This window comes from Peromyscus californicus, unplaced genomic scaffold (genome assembly GCF_007827085.1).
Source record: "Peromyscus californicus insignis strain IS unplaced genomic scaffold, ASM782708v3 Scaffold_9__1_contigs__length_137607984, whole genome shotgun sequence".
In the NCBI taxonomy this organism is placed as follows: Eukaryota; Metazoa; Chordata; class Mammalia; order Rodentia; family Cricetidae; genus Peromyscus; species Peromyscus californicus.
Window position 1 is genome coordinate 13,134,269 of NW_026294617.1, and position 17,095 is coordinate 13,151,363.

At 42.8% G+C, this 17,095-nt stretch overlaps 1 protein-coding gene across 16 annotated transcripts in view; it reads right to left on the bottom strand.

Moving 5' to 3' along the window:
• Pex5l (peroxisomal biogenesis factor 5 like) overlaps window positions 1–17,095 on the bottom strand; it is a 210,992-nt gene that overhangs the window by 50,564 nt on the left and 143,333 nt on the right. For 13 of the 16 annotated variants that reach the window (XM_052730681.1, XM_052730676.1, XM_052730685.1 and 10 more), the window contains 4 exons: window positions 14,949–15,143; window positions 13,794–13,920; window positions 12,487–12,583; window positions 1,282–1,377 (listed from right to left, as the gene is read on the bottom strand). In XM_052730681.1, the coding sequence (XP_052586641.1) occupies window positions 1,282–1,377; window positions 12,487–12,583; window positions 13,794–13,920; window positions 14,949–15,143 (515 nt within the window). The remainder of the gene's footprint in view (window positions 1–1,281; window positions 1,378–12,486; window positions 12,584–13,793; window positions 13,921–14,948; window positions 15,144–17,095) is intronic. The other 3 variants (XM_052730671.1, XM_052730680.1, XM_052730673.1) reach the window with 1 other exon arrangement.

Consider the following 17,095-nt stretch of genomic DNA (forward strand, 5'->3'; position numbering starts at 1 on the left):
GGGTTTTTAGATTATGACCCAAACTCAGGTTCAATTCAATGAATATGTACTTAAGTACATTTTCCTTGTCAATCAATTCCACCATGGAGTCTTTCGGGTTTAAATTCATTATCTTTCTCATTACAAATGAGACCAAATGCTAATGTCTTTCTTGACCCAAGATTCTATGTGCCTAAATAGCAGTCTGAGAGCTACCGCTGTGTGCCACACACAGTAGGGGCTCAATAGCTATATTTAAATTAGCTCTTAAAACTGAAAAACTTACATTTAAGATAATTTAAGCCACAGGCTCCATGCATTTGAGCAACCTGATCGAACACAGCTGGTCTTGACTAACTACATCAGAGGCTCCTGCTCAGAACACTAAAATATTCATTAGCTTTTTTTTTTTTTTAAATTAGAGAAGTTTAAAATTAAAGAGGGAATTTGAACGATTTTGGCGTGGGGAGATAAAAGTGTGCTCTTACTGGTTTCTGAATGCTATGAATCACGGCTGAGATGATTTCCCAGAACAGAACCTGGTAACATTAAATTGCAAATAGGCTTTTCCCGCACCCTGAGTATAGAGTTACTGGAAGACCACCCTTAATATAATCATTTCATCTGAACTCTAGGGGTGAGAAGGCTGCATAAGTGAGGCATATTCCAAGAGTGCCTGCAGTTTCAAGATTGAAATCACCAGAGGCAACAGAGGTATTAACAGGATCATGCTCGAGTCTGGGAAAAAAGCTCCATGCTCAAAGAGCAGCTATGGAGGCTGTGATCCGCACCCATCTGCAAGCCACCCTGCCCGTTCTGCCGGGAGGGAACCGGGTAAAAGAACCTGCAAGAACTGCTTTTTGTCTATTTCTCCTATCCTTTGGCCTTCCTTCCCTCTCCCCTCTCTTTCCATTAGAAAACTAAATAGTTAGAAATTAGTGTTTAAAGTATTTTTTTCACTCACTAACAGTGTTTGGATACCTAGTACTAAGGATTAATGGTGCTGGTTACGATGGGTTGCCACTGGACAAATCCATGGAACCCAGACTAGCCTCGGAGTGCTGCTTTCTGATACAGGCTTCAGACTCGCATCGCCAACTGATCACAGAACCAGCAGAAGCACAGACACTTCCTGTCATCCTGGTGGGGAATCAAAGCTTCTCTGGCACACTCTCATCTCAACAACTATCCTGCTTTTCTCATGCCCACAGTTCCATTTCCTCTGCATCTCTCTGCAGTTTGAGATTTTTTGAATGCCACCCTCAGAAACTTGAAGTGCAGAGTTCTTGTTTTAAGAGTTACCTCTACTGCTGCTTTTGCTCTCTCAAACTCCTCTTCTAAGGAATGGTTCCTGGAGAGCAGAGCGCTCCCCCAGCGATGCTCTTTGGTGAGCCGAGCCTGAAATAAACCAAAACAGGTGATGTATTACTGACATCACAGGGCACAAAAACAGAAGCAGTTTTCTTTTTCTCACCTTGCTCCCTAGAGTTCCAAAGGATTCCATGTGTATGTGCACACCAGGTGAGTATGTGTGTGTGTCTGTACATGTGTTTTGTGTGTGCACACAGAGTACATAGGTCAACCTGTGGTATCATTCCTAGGGCATCATCCATTTTATTGTTTGAGATAGGCTCTCTTACTGCCTACTCTTTCTGGCCAGTGATCTCTAAGGACGCGTCTCTCTCCTTGTCCCCAGTGCTGGGATTACAAGTGTGCACCACCAGGCCTCACTTTTCACGAGTGCTGGGGACTGAACTCAGCAAGCATTTTACTGACCAAGCTGAGCCATCTCCTTAGTGCCTTGAAAAGTGTTTTCAAAGTATTTTTCAGGCAGCAAGTCAACCAATCTAGGATTGTTTCAAATGAACGTGTGTCTACATATGGATTCTTGTGTAATAGTCTCAGGCCCGGTGTGAACTCTGAGCCGTTGTGGCAGAGCACAGCTTCCCAATCACTGTCCAGGAGGCTGAGAAGAAATCCAGTACTTCTTATGAAAGGCAAGCTGGAATTGCTTGATTTCTTCCTACTACTCTAGAGAATTTTCTAGCAAGTCTGCTTGGCTCTGTATTAGTGTTCTAGGGCAGCCAAAAATGTGTTTTCACAAACTGAGTGGTTTAACACAAAAGAAAGCTAGACACTCAATGTTCTGGAGGCTAGAGGTTCACAGCCACAGTGGTGGTGGGCTTGCTCTCTCTACACCCTCTGGGGAGGTCTGCGGCCTGCTCTTTCCTGTAAGTGGGGGGCTTCAGGTGGGTTATGGTCATGGTGCCTCTTTTCTCTCAGTCCTTCCCCTTCCTGTTTCACTCTTATAAGCTGCCTGAAATGCAATCAGGGCTTTCCCAAACATCACAGGAAACTTCCCTTCTTTCCAGATCACCCACTGAGCCCTGTCTTCCCTGTGCATGGTGATATTCACAGGTTCTAGGGCTATAGCAACTTATCTTTTTTGAAGACTCCATTCACTACTATTCTCATACAATACTCTTGGGGCACAATGTATTTTATTAATAAGGATATACAAATACAAGTGCTGGAGAGATGTCTCAGGAGATAATAGAACACACTGCTCTTACAGGAAAACTTGAGTTTGATTCCCAGAATCCCTCATCAAGCAGTTCAGAACAGCCTATAACTCCCATTCCAGGGAGGTTTGACACCTCTGGCATCTGTAGGCACCTGTACTCATGTGCACATACAGGCATGCAGACACACACACACACACACACACACACACACACACACACACACACAATTAAAAATAAATGAATAAGCTAGGTGGTGGTGGCACATGCCTTTAATCCTAGTACTTGGGAGGCAGAGACAGGTGGATCTCCAGTTTGAGGCTAGCCTAGTCTACAGAGTTCCAGGACAGTCAGGGTTACACAGAGACATTTTGTCTCAAAAAAAAAAAAAGAATAAATACAATTAAAAATACAAAAACACAAGTGATTTACAACTTTTTAAGATACTAGGTGGTTGGGATTCTGTTGCCTGGGAGAGAAGCTAACTCTGTGGGCTGCTCACAGAAGGCTAAATAGTCTTATGTAACTTGGTGAATTGTCTGACATTTATTTCTGAAGCAGCTTTGGGAGCTTTGCTCAGGACTGTCTTGCTTCTGGTGGCAACTCCTTCATCTTTCTGCTGGTCCCTTCACTGACAAGTTAAAACAATTCTTTAAAACGTAGACACATTAAATGATAGGTTGAGTTTATTTCACAGTTATTTGGAAGAATAATGATTGTGAAATGTCCACACATACAGAAGTCTATAGATTCAAGGTAACTCCTTAAAATCCATTGATATCCACATGTAAATCTTTTAAAACACTGAATTGTACTGCATGAGAAAAGATCAGGTTCTAGTTGGCTTCTGGTTGCTGTGATAAACACTGTCTAAAACCAATCTGGGGAGGAAAGGGTTCCTTACATCTTACAGGTTTCAGTCCATCACCAAGGGGAGCTAGGGCAGGAACTGAAGGCAGGAACCTGGAGGTGGGAACTGAAGCAGGGGCCATGGAGGAACACTCCTTTCTGGCTTGCTCAACCTGCTTTCTTATACAACTCAAGACCATCTGCCAAGGGATGGCACCACCCGTAGTGGGCTGGACCCTCCCACACCAATCACTAATCTTGAAAATGCTTTACAGGCATGCCTACAAGCCAATCTGATGGAGGTAATTCCTCAGCTGAGGTTCCCTCTTCTCAGATGACCAGTTTCAGAAACATAAGAAATACCTGTGAGTGACTAGTGAGAAAACATAGCATTGTTGAAAATGGCCAAAGACCCTGAGGATAGAGTTCCAGGGAGAAGAAATGCAAATTACTGAAGGTTTATAAAAAAATAGTCTCCTCAATTAAACAGAGAGGAAATGACAGTGAAAACCACAGTCGACATCACCTCAAGTAGGTTAAGCTGTTGCTGAAAGGGTCAAGAGAGTGTTGGAGAAGATGGAGAAAAAAGTAGGCACTTATGCACTCTTGGTAGGAAGGTAAATTTGTATTATTGTGAAAGCAGTATGGAGTGCCCTCAGAAAATCAAAACTAAACCTACCATGTGAGGCCAAGGAAATGAGGCCATTATGTCACGAGGCCTCTGCACTCACTACATGTCAATGTGGCATTAGGCACAGGAGAGAAGAAATGGAAAAGGCTGTCTACCAGATGATGGCTTAACATGCATGCACTGTGGAACACTGAAGTCTTCAAGAAGAAGGAAGTGTCATTTGTGACTTGCTGGAAATGGAGATTATCACAGGACGTGAAATAAACCCAGCACAGAATGTCAGGTATCATATTCAAACTGCAATGTACTGTCTAAACCAGCTGACCTCACAGAAGGACAGAGGATGGTGGAGGCCAGGACTGGAGCTGGGGGAAGGGTGGCACTCTGTTGGTCAAAGGGTAGAAAACTTCATCCAGAAATCTAGGGTAGAACTTGGTGACTATAGCTAATAATGCATTGTATCCTTGAGAAGCACTGTGGTAATTTTAGGTGTTCTTTCAAAAAAACCCAAAGGGTGTGAGGTAACATACATAGTAATCAGGTTACCCCAACTCACTACGCACACATACTTCAAAACATTCTATGGGATAAACATATACTTTTATTGGCCAAATAAGCTATAAGAGTAAAGGGATACATTTGGTGCATCTTAGGTGTCATGAATGAGTGGCATTAGAAAAAAAAGAAGCACTAAGATTGTTGTCTGAGACAGTGTCTAATCACCAGGCCCTTGGCACCGGTTAAACAGGCCCCATTTTTCTGAGAAGCTTGACTTAACAGGACTCTATTAGTGTTCCTGGCATCTCTCTCTATGAATGTCTCAGGTGCATTATAAATCATAGGCTACAAAGGGCATCATGTATCAGGAGTCCAGGCTTCCAGGTCAGCTCTTCTTTCCCACTTAACACAGCAAGCACAGATAGAGCCTTACTGTGCAAATGACATTTTATTCTGATGCTACAATTACTATTTAGGGATACTCCGTTTCTCACATCATTTGACAGGCTTTAGGTTATTACTAAGATAAGTGTTATCTAACTCACCATTTTTAAAGTTTTTTTGGCCCAAGGAAGCATAAGTTAAATGTTATGGAATATAAATAGCAGTTGATACACAGTTGAAAATTTTGATACTTTTCCATGCTTTCGTTATGTACTGAAACATGCTAGTTAAGAGCTGAGCATATGGGCCTGAGAGAAGGCTCAATGGTTAAGAGCTTCTGTGTTTCTTTCCGAGGACCCAGGTTCAGTTCCCAGCACCTGATGGCTCATAGTGATCTATAACTCCAGTTCCAGGGGATCTGACACCCTCTTCTGACTTTCTTGGGCACTAGGCACATGTGACACATATACATACATGCAGGCAAAACACTCACATACATAAAATAAAAAAATAAGTAGAAGGAACTGAGCATGACATATAGACGATAACACACATGTCTAAAATAACCTTCCTTGAAGCCAAGACATTAAAAATACCTAATTTTATCATAGGAAAAACCTGTGACTTGGGAAAATATATCAGCACTTGTGGATTGTTGGTATTGTTTGGCACTTTGATAGAGGCATGATAAACAAGACAATTGCACCCATCAGTTTAAGTGACAGCCATCTTAACCTCACAGCTTGTATAACTGTCATTCTCAAATGTGAGTGAGCACTGAAATACCCAGAAGGTTTTTTAAAATTCAGGTCACTGTGCCCCTACACAAAGTCTCTGATTCAGTAAATCTGGTAAGGATCCTCAAATCTGCGTCTTCACAAAGCCTCAGGTGCTGCCCAGATGCCAGCTCAGGACCACAAAGAGAATCCCAGATCCATTTGTGTGTTATGTGTATTTGAGTAAATCTCAAGTTCATAAGTGCGTGCTAAGTGTGTTGGGATTTACTGTCAACTTAACACAACTTGGAATCACCTGGTGTCTTAGTTACTCTTTTCTTTCTGTGTTGAAATACCATGACCAAAAAGTAACTTGGGGAGAAAAGGGCCTATTTCATACTAAGACTCTCAGGTCACACTCCCATCCTGGGGAGTGTGATGGAAGCCAGGGCAGGAACTCAGGGCAGGGACCTGGAGGCAGGAACTGAAGTAGAAGCCAAGGAGGAGCACTGCTGCCTGGCTTGCTCTCATTTACTTGTTCAGCCTGCTTTCTCATACAAATTAAAACCACTGCCCAAGGGTGGCACAGCCCACAGTGGGCCGGGTGCTCCCACATCAATCATTAATCAATGGAACGAAGAGAACAATTGATGTTTCTCTCCTCAGATAATTCTAGCTTATGTCAGGTTGACAAAAAACCAAACCAAACCACACCAAACCAAAACAAAACAAAACCAACCAACCAACTAACCAACTAACCAACCAACCAACCAACTAAAAACAACCAGGACACTTGGGAAGAAGAATCTTTTTTTATTTTTTATTTTTTGGTTTTTCGAGACAGGGTTTCTCTGTGTAGCTTTGCGCCTTTCCTGGGACTCACTTGGTAGCCCAGGCTGGCCTCGAACTCACAGAGATCCACCGGCCTCTGCCTCCCGAGTGCTGGGATTAAAGGCGTGCGCCACCACCGCCCGGCGGGAAGAAGAATCTTACTGAGGAATTATCTATATCAGGTTGGCTTGTAGGTCTCTAGGGGATTATTTTGATTATATTAAATGATGTAGAAAGACCCAGCCCAATTATGGGCAGCATTACTGCCTGGGTAGGGGTCCCAGAACAGTATGAGAGGAGAAAGCTAGCTGCTAGCAAGCATGTGGGTAAGGAAGGATGCATTCATTCTGCTCTCTCTGATCTTGACTGTGGATATGATGTGACTAGGTGCATCAAGTTCCTGTTCTGACTTCCCTCAATGATGGACCACAACTGGGAATTGTAAAGCAAATAAATCACCTTCTCCACAAAGTTGCTTATTGTGGGGTATTTTATCATAGCAGCAGAAATAAAATTAGAACACTGTTAAAATGGAGAAGGAAAATGAGTGCACTCACTTTAGAAAAGAATACAGTGACTGTTTGACCTTGGGTGCGGTGTGACATGATTGCTAAAGGCAGTCTCTGAAGTCAGGCTGTCTAAAGCCAATTCCTAGTTGATTGCCAGCCAGACACCCTAAAGTACTGAATTCCTAAATTCTCACCTGTAGAGTCTAAATTTACTCACAGAGTCCCAGTAAGAATTGAGTAGTATTATTCCCATAACACAAATACCACTTGGATAGTGCCTTCACTAAAAGTTTTGTGTTTACAGCACTTTTGTTTGATGGACACAGCTTGGATTCTCAGACCTTTTAAATACTAGCCTCACTGTAATGATCAAGGGTTTTTGATTCTTAGTCAACAGACATTTGTCATGCAGGGTGCATGTATCACGTGTAAAGGAAAATTCCTTTCCTCAGAGCGTGGTAGCACATGGTCACCGGATCCACTCTGCTATGAATTCCATTCGAAACATTAAGGCAAGAAAGTGCTGATTTTGAAAAGAGATGGCCAGCGTATTCTCAACCACACTAAGAAACCACCATTGAAACCACGTAAAAATGATCTAGAGAAAAGTATGTGTGTTTTTGTTTTAATTGTCCACAAGAGTCTACTTCTGTTGTTAAATCTGGTATTGTTTCACCCTTCTGTTAGGGTCTCTGATTTATTCATGTGACAAATGCTTGTTGAGAATTTCCCACTGTGCTGATTTCTAATGTTGAAAATGGTGTTTCAGATTTCTTTCCCTTTTTCTTTTACTTCTTTGTTCTTTCCCATTTTTGCTTCCTTCCTTCCCCATTGGTAGCCCGTTGTTGTGTGGCATCAAGAGGGAAAAGATTAGATAGAACTCCTGGACTGTTCTCCAATAGACAGAACAGTGAGTATTTAAAGAGCATTGGGTTGAATTATTTTCCAGAGACAAATGCTTCTTTGAGTACATGCCTAATCTATTTTATCAGTGTATATTCATTGTACAAAAGAGTGGGCTTCATTCTGCTACTTGGGAACTCATTCCAGTTCACTGCCCAGCCCTGTCCCCAACCTCAGCAGACTTCCAGGGTGCAGGCTACACTGTTGTGGAATATTAGTTGAAGATGCTTTATATTTGTTTATGCTGTGGAATATTTTTTAATGATGCAAAGATGTGTTGCATTTTTTCATGTTGCAAATGGTACACAGAATAATTTAAGTCAAGAAAAGCTGGCTAGAAACAAGCCAAGCTAAGGCCAGGCATTTATAAGTAAGAATAAGTCTACATGTATTTATTTGGGAGCTGGGTGGCGGGACCCCAAAGAGTTAAAAAAAAATCAACTACAACACACCAGTAAGAACAGAGGAGTGACCTGTCTGGTAGCTGAACTGCCCCACTCCTGAGATTTGCTCCCCAAATCCCTACCCACAACCCACACCATTCCAGCTCATCACCACCCTGCTGCTGGGCCCTGTCCAGAGCTCCAGTAGACATTCCTATTTATACATGTGTATAATGTACATTTTTAAAAGATTTTAAGTGGCATGTGTGTGTGTGTGTGTGTGTGTGTGTGTGTGTGTGTGTGTGCAAAGCATGAGTACAGGTGTCTATGGAGTCCAGAGGCCTACAGATGGAGTTACAGGTAGTGAGCCTCTCAACATGGGTGCTGGAGACCAAGTAAATCCTCTTTGAGAACAGCGCACACTTTTACCTGATGAGCATCTCTTCAGGGCCTAGACCACCTGATTTCATTTCCTCTCCTACTGCTTGATCCTATCTCACCTCCCACACAACACTAGCCTCCTTTCTCTTCTCAAAGAGTTCCACACCTTCTTTCAAACTTTAAGTTCTGGATTCTGCACACGAAAGAAAAATGCATGAGATGTGTCTTTCTGAGTCTGGCTTATTTCACTTAACATGATGACCTCCAGTTCTTTGGATTTTCCTGAAATGACATATTCCCTTCCCCTAGTGACTTAATAACACTCTGTGGTGTATGTGTGCCACACTTCCTCATTTATGCTATGGAGATCCAGGTGAATCTGTAACTTGGCTACAGCAAGTAAACCTTCAATAACATAGGTGTGCAACATCTCTGTGGTATGACAACTTGGATTCCTCTAAATGTATCTTAAAACCTAACCCATATATCCCACTAACTGCCTCCCTTATGTCTGTAAGGACAGCAGACACCGAAGCATGTTCATTGAACTGAGTTGGAAGTCAACAGCTTTTCTAAAAGTAAGGTGATGAATTTGGGAGGAGAATTAATTGTATACAGAACAAATTGTATGAAAATTCTAATTGTCTTATGAAGTTTCTGTAAGAAAGTAATGGACATTCTTGAACATTGTTCAACTCTTGTTAACCCAACAGAATTAAATAATAATGGAGCTTTTAGATAAGAGGAACAATGGCTTATGGGTTCTCTCAGGTGAGCAGCACATGGTGGCAGATTCTGGGAATCTTCTGTGGTTAAGAACAAGGGCTTCACAGATTGTAATGGGTATTACTTCCTGACTTTTCTCCTCCTTAGACGTGCTTTTATTTTTTAATGTGAAATGGAGATAATATGAAAACCTAAGTTTACAGTGGGCTGATGGGCAGTGATGACACATGGAAAAGCTCTGTTCGGCTGGAGTTGGTCATCTGCAAGTCACGTGACAATGACCTGTGTCTGGAGTGTCTACTGCAGCTCATGCTAGTGAATCTGAGTCTTGAGCCTGTGGTGGAGCTTCTGGTGTGCAAATGGAGAAGGAGATGTCTGGACCATGTCTGCAGAAGAAGCTGCATTCTCTCCCTTTGCCTTACCCAGCAATGCCTTACTCAGCGATACCTTTCCCAAGATGGAAAAAGTGAATTTTGCAGCCTTTCCTTTTGTATTTTCTTCAGCTCTTCAAATTTTTTCTTAAAATAAGTTTTCAGACAGTATGATCTCTTTAAACAGTTAAGTTTATGGAATGGCAATTACATGGTTTGTGTTAAGTGTCAAGAATGTGTCCTTAAGTACACAGTGATTATGTAACTCATTGTAATCACTTGTTTCTCTGAGTTTTGTATTCAAGGCACCATTTGAGACTAAACCACACTTTCTTTCTTCCCCATCTTGAAAAGAAAATGAGAAAATGTAAGTTTTCATATTATGTGTTCCTATTTTCTTTGTGATTCTGAAATACAATTTTAAGTCAGGTTTGTAAATAGCTCCCCACCTGCTGAGTCACTGCCTAGCATAATTTATGTTGGTTTGAGGGAGAGGAAACCATTTTCCTGTGAACCATCTGGGTGAGCATGGAGCAGGGTCTGGTGAGTTAAATGGTTTGAATGATTTGTGAGTCAGCCTTTACATGAAATGTTGTTCTAGCTTCATTATAATTCTGTATCTACACAAAGAGGCCATGCAGTGCTGAGTAGTATGTTTCTAACAGTACAAACGTGTGTGTGTGTGTGTGTGTGTGTGTGTGTGTGTGTGTGTGTGTCTGTGTGTCTGTGTGTGTGTGTGTGTCTGTGTGTCTGTGTGTCTGTGTGATCTCTCAGGCTCCACCCACCTTGTTCTTTGAGGCACATTCTCTCATTGGTCTGCTACTTGTCAGGTAGGCTAGGCCGACTGACCAGTGAGCCTCAGCGATCCTCCTGTTTCAACCTCTCCTGGGCTGGGATTGTAAGTGTGTGCCATCACGCCCAGTTTTTTTTTTTTCCCCAAATGGAACTCAGGTCCTCGTGCTTACAAAACAAGGGCTTTGATGAGCTGAGCCATCTCCCAGAAATGTCTCCTTGTTTTCATTAACGTCTGTCTATTCTCTTCTTGCTTTGTTTTAATTACTCTGTATTTCAGGTATATTAGTAAGCCTGCATTTCATGAGCATTTCCTAAATTGCTCTGAATTGGAATTAAAACTAGAAAAGTATGATTTTTTTAAGTCAAGTCTTGATAAGTAAACATACAGTGTCTAAAAATGTAACCCAGGAGTAAGTCCCTCACAGATGCGTCAGTATCTCAGAGGACTCTTGGAGACTCACCTGGGCAGAGAGCTCTCAGTGCCCATTGGAAGACAACGTGAGGAAGCTCAAAACCATTGTCCAAGGTGTGTCTGCTTAGGGTAAGCAGGACACTGCGGTGCGATGGAATTAACGGACCAGCAGGAGACTAGGAGTCATTGGGGTAATAAGACAAATGCATTGTGGGTTTCTATGGCAACTGGGGGCCCCAGCTGTTCCTCTGGCCCAGCTTGTTGTAGAATGGCCCACCTGTGCCAAGTCTCTCCCTGCTTCAAAACAAACGCTTTGTCACTAAATTTCGCTGTTCCACGGATGGCAGCAGATGAGACCTGAAGCAACTCCAATTACTCAAGCTGAGTGCAGCTTGCTCATGCACTTATGAATACTGCTTTCCTAATGGATGCTGTCATTTTTCTCTTAAGAAGATACATTTAAAATGAGCACCAAAAATTCAGTTTTCATGCTACATCTGCAATTCATTAAAGTCCACGGGGTGATGTGTTCAGGAAGGGAGTTGACTAGATATCTAGCTGTGGTCTGGAAACAGCCACGTTCTTTCTGCTGAAGGTGATGAGCACGTAGGGAGAATGCTGGTGACACAGGAAGTTCCAGAGCCCCATCATCATTAGATTTCTGGGTTCTTCTCTCTTCCACTTTCTAGTGTGGGTCCATCGATAACTTTCTTCCTTTCATTCTTTCCTGTCTGTACCATGGGGCAAAGACAGAGCTTACCTAGTGCTGCCTTTTGTCAGGGCCAAATCAGCTGACTCACATTAGAAACTCTTGTAGTCAACAATGATACCTACTGTACTGCTATCATAATTATCCTCTTAGTTTGAAAATATTTATTTTATTTTTATTTATGTGTAGATATGCATGTGTGTGGGGGTGCCTGTGGGGCCAGAAGAGGGAGTTGAATCCCCTAGAGAAGGTCTTACAGGATGTTGTGAGCTGCCCAGCATGGATCCTGGGAACTAAGGTCCTCTGTAAGAACAGTGTGTGCTCTTACTGCTGGGTTAGTGCTCAGCCCCAGTTACCCCCTTACTTCACTTCAGATCTGTCTTCCCTCCTGTGGGCCACAATGTGTGATGTTGTAGTAGTAGCTCTTATTATGGCTACCATTACTGCTGGTGCTGGAATAATATAATCCTCGGCATAAAATTTATTTTAATATGACAGAATACTGGGTATAGTCTCTTACTCTACAGGGCTCAGATGTGAATGAACACTCAGGGTGTAATTTCCTCTTCTTTGGGTTCTGTTACATAAGTAGTGCTAATACTGGACTAGAACAGATTTTTGTATTGCCAAATAATGGGACAGTCAATGGCAGCACAAGGAAAATGTGCTAAGTACACAGTGAATTCATTAACACATTTTCCAGCCAAATACATGGAAGCGTATACAATCAGTTATTCTAAGCACCAAGACAGCTATGGAGTGAGAACACACTTTGCAATGCAAAGTTTGGAAAAACACTTCAAACTTTCTGTTCAAAATTTAAATAAAATATTTACGATTCAGTTCCTGCTGGAGCAGACGGGTTTCCTAAGATTTGCTTTTGGTACCTGTGCTGGAGCCACAAGTTCCAACTCGGAAGCCGACTCGGAGTTGAGGGCACTTTTTCCGGCACTCAGCTCTGGCTGAGATCTGTGTTCTGAGGACCTGCAACGAGACATCGAAGACATTTGTGCGCAGCAAGAACAAACGTGGCCACAAACCCCGCCAGGAACTGGGCTCTGGGCAGAATTCAGACAGAAGTCAACTTCTGTAAGTTTCCTTAAAAATTGCCACTTCCGCAGGGACTACCTGCTAGATAGAACTTTTTTTCCTTTAATTTAGAATTCAGATGAACCATGGGCAGAAAAGAAAGGAACAACATGATGCCATTTTTCATATAGGAAATTCCACATTTATGAAAAATAAGAGTTCTGTTCTTGTTGGAGACAGTTCATAAGGTTCTCTATGCATCCAGATTGTCGCAATACGGAGATATGCATGAGGGCAGAGGAGACAGAAACAGGAGGCTTCCCTTTCCAAATCCTTAAAACATGGTGTTCTGGTTAGTTTTCCTCAACTTGACACAAACTAGAGTCACCTGGGCAAAGGGACCCTTAGTTGAGGAGTTGCCTCTATCAGATTAGCCTATGGGTGTGTGTCTGTGGGACATTTTCTTGATTGATGGTTAATGTGAGAGGACCCAGCCCACCGTGGGCAGTGCCGTCCACAGGAAGGCAGTCCTGGGTTGTATAGGAAAGCAAGCTGAGGCAAGGCAGGAGAACCAGTACTCTGCTCCCTTAAGGTCTCTGCTCCAGCTCCTGCCTTAATTCCCCCAGTGACAGACTGTGACCTGAGAATTCTAAAGTGAACTAAACTCTTTCCTTCCCAAGTTGCTTTTGTTCACAGTGTCTTATCACAGCAACAGGAAAGTAAGTAATTCACCTGGTAAAATTCAAGAGGCCACATTCTTTCCTGAGTGTCCATGATTCATCTGCAATTACGACGTCGAACAGCAGTGGATGGTTGAGAGAGCAGAAAATCTGTGTAACCAGGAAAAACTGACTAAAACACACACACACACACACACACACACACACACACACACACACACACACACACACTTCTGTTGACTGATAGCTCAGCTAAACGTTTAGAATATTATTAAAATTATCAAACCAGGACCTCCTCACATTCTTTCTGAGTTCAGTTCATTTTTTTTTTAAGAACAATTTAGTGGAAGTGATAGCATATAGAAGGTTGTTATTCAGGATCTTGGGTATTTGTATTAAATGAGCTCAGTGGCCATTTCCAGACTTGAAGGGCACACCCACACAGTCTGTGGAAGCTATTGTTCTCTGGAATCGGGACATCTTACCATAGGAGCTCTTTGGACCCGGCTCTAGATGAGCATGACTTCCTTTCAGCCATGAGATGCCCCTTGCTTGTTCGGTCACCGTGAAACTTGACATCTTCCCATTTTTCCAGTTGTGTTTGAATGTCTACTGAGGAAGAAGAAAGTGAAAGAGAAAGCCCAGGGCCTAGCATGAGGGTGCACACAGAAAAGTGATTGATTAGGACTGAGGTCCCAGGCAAACTATACTCAATCCATGCTTGCAAGGCCAACATTTATCTTCTTAAGGGTGCATGAAAATGAATTAAAACATATACAGCTAAAGAAAACAAGGCTTATTAAGATAAACTGGATTGCTTTTACGGTTAAAGCGCTCAAGTAAAATTAATTTCAAAAGCTAGTTTTATGAATTTATATGTATTTATGTATTTATATGCACATGCACAAACACACATCTGTGCATACACAGGCACACACACACACACACACACACACACACACACACAGGCATATTACTTGATTTACCTGTTTGCATGAGTTGAGGAGTTAACTGTCCTTTCTTAGAAGGAATGTAGAGTGTGTAGATAAAAGTTGAGCTTGGAAGCTGGCTAAGGCCAGGTGTGCATTCCCAGCTCTTTCTCTTACTAGCTCTAAGATCTTGGACAAGTTAAATTTTAAACCCAGTTTTCACACATTACAGAGTTGTAATAATGAGATAAATCATGTAAGTGATGCAGTGTAGTTCCTGGCTATGGCAAGCCAACAGTGAAGGGTATTAACAGTTATCACCATCATACTGGATATTATCTTACGACTGTTTTTTTCTGGATGTCCCCAAGTCCTGTGATACACTTATTTGTCTACCCCATTTCTCTCTTGTTCTAAACTGAAAATTCCTAGAGAGCAAGGTCCATATTTTTCTGTAGTTTCAGCTCCTGGGCTTTGAGAGATGCCTGGCATCCACCACAAGCTCAGCCCACTGGGAGGAACACATACATGAATAAATCAATATCAGTTTTATGAAGCTGAGCTCCCATGGCCACTCAGCCACACCCTTCACAACTCCCTGGAAGAACTTTATCATCCCTACTCCCATGTTCACTGTTTGAAAGTCATCTTGAACTTGACTGTCATATCAGTACCAAGACAAGGGTAAGCCATAGCTGCTGCAAGCCTTACCCAAGTCTAAAGATGCCGTCTCTGGGCCCCGGAGAGCCTGGGCCCTCTGCTCAGCCTCTGCACTGATGAGGTCAGGGCCATCAGCTTTCTTCTTGAGGGATGAGGTCTTTGACGAGGACTCAGATTTCTTGGCTTTGGTTTGGGTTTGAGAGACAGGTTCACTCAGGTCAAGGAGATCCAAGCCAGTGGTCAACACTGTGGGAGACAGAAGAAGGTTAGAGAAGCCCATTTACCTCCTGTAGTTATTATTATTTATCTATTTATTTTTGTATGTATGTATATATGTATGTATGTATTATTTATGTGTGTGTGTACGCATGCTCAAGGGTGTGTGTGTGTGTGTGTGTATGTGTGTGTGTGTGTGTATATGTGTGTGTAGGTCAGAGGACAACATTAGGTGTTGTGCTTAGGTACTGTCCACTTTGTTTTTTGAAACAAAGTCTGTCACTGGCCTGGAACTGGACAAATAGGGTAGACTGGCTGGACTTGGAGCCCCAAAGGTCTGCCTATCTCTGCCTCCCCAGGGTTAGGTCACACCACCATGCCCATTCCTCCTCTTTTTTTTTCTTTCTTTAAGCATGGTTTCTGATGATGGAACCCAGAGCCTTGTCCTTACAAGTCAACCCCTTTACCAACTGAGGTACCTCCTCAGCCCCCAGTAGTCTTTTTTTCAAAATAGGTGTCAGTTGGATGCATAGAGCCCCTATGTTGATAGGATGGATTAGAGTCAGCAAGTCGATGCTGGCTTATCATTGATAGCTGGAGGGCTGTGAGGCTGGGAAGCTGGCTGTGTGTCCCCTAGGCTAAGTCCAGGCAAAAGTCACCCAGACCCACTTCTGCAGTGAGAAAATTTAGGACGAAAACAAAACAAATCTCAGTTCAGGTCTAGTTGCTCTATTGTTCTCATTAATTTCTGGGGAAGGTTTGTTTTAGATTACGGTTTTCCCAGAAAAGGGTCAATGCTCACAGATTTCATAAAGTCTAATGTAATTTTTTACTGAATTAGGCAGTTTGGTCATAAATCACATGCTCTCTGGGTCTCACTGAAGAGGGGTTTTTATAATGCAGTTGATGAACAGAGACACATGTTAACTTGACATTTAGTATGCCACTTTTAATTCCAGCATAACCAGCTATAAAATGGTTACACTTTTACTTCCTAGTGAGTTGATTTCATTGTATTAAATACTCCAACAAAGGCAGAAATAATAATGTGTTCCTAGGCAAAACGAGGCAAATCAGGATGAATAGGCCAGCTTTGAACCTTTTCTTTTCCAGTATAAGCAAGTCATATTTAACTAGCCCTACCTGAGAAACAGAACACTGGAAGGAGACACAGTCTCTCTCTCCAGTTCTTCCAGGCCTTGGGCTGAGAGGCTGAGTGCATGACAGGACGGGTGGCTTCCTCAGACTCTTCCCTTCACTTAGGAAAGGCAACAGTGAGTAGAGGAGCCCTGTGTTGACCTTCCCTGTAGTCTAGAGCAACCACTATAGCACTTTCCCCAGTCATAAGTCCCAAAACATTTCAGCTTGTCCTCTAGGTGTAGATCAGGTGTGATTGACAGCTCAATCCCATTTCATCTGCTTCCCACTTGGCTGCCCCTTGGCAGAGCCAGGGCTCCACTGAGCTCACAGGTGGGGGTGGGGGTGGTGAGTCTCCTTCATCGTGCAGGTCTGCCTGCATGTGTACATGAGCCAGCCCTCCCCGGGGGATTCTCTGGTGTGTGAGCGAAACTTGAGTCCCTATGAGTCTGATGTGCCTTGAGGGAAGTTTCTTGAGCAGCCTGAGCTCTAGTTTCTGCATCTGAAAATGGAGGATCAGTAGTCTTGTAAGTGTGGGATGAAGAGTAAATGGTGCAAAGGATACAAAGTGCCAGGCTTATGCTAAATCTTCACTCAGCAAATGCTATTTCAGGCAGAGGAGGGGGCAGCATAGTGGTGGAGAGTTTGCCTGACATTCACACACTTCTGGGTTTATCTCCAACACACACACACACACACACACACACACACACACAATTTTTGAGGGGCCAAATTGCAACAATTCCCTCTTTTTTATTTAGTGTTCCCTCTCTTCTTGTTCTGTTCTGTCTCAAGCCACAATCAAATCTCCACAGAGAGAGAGAGAAGAAATGTTCCTGAGGATG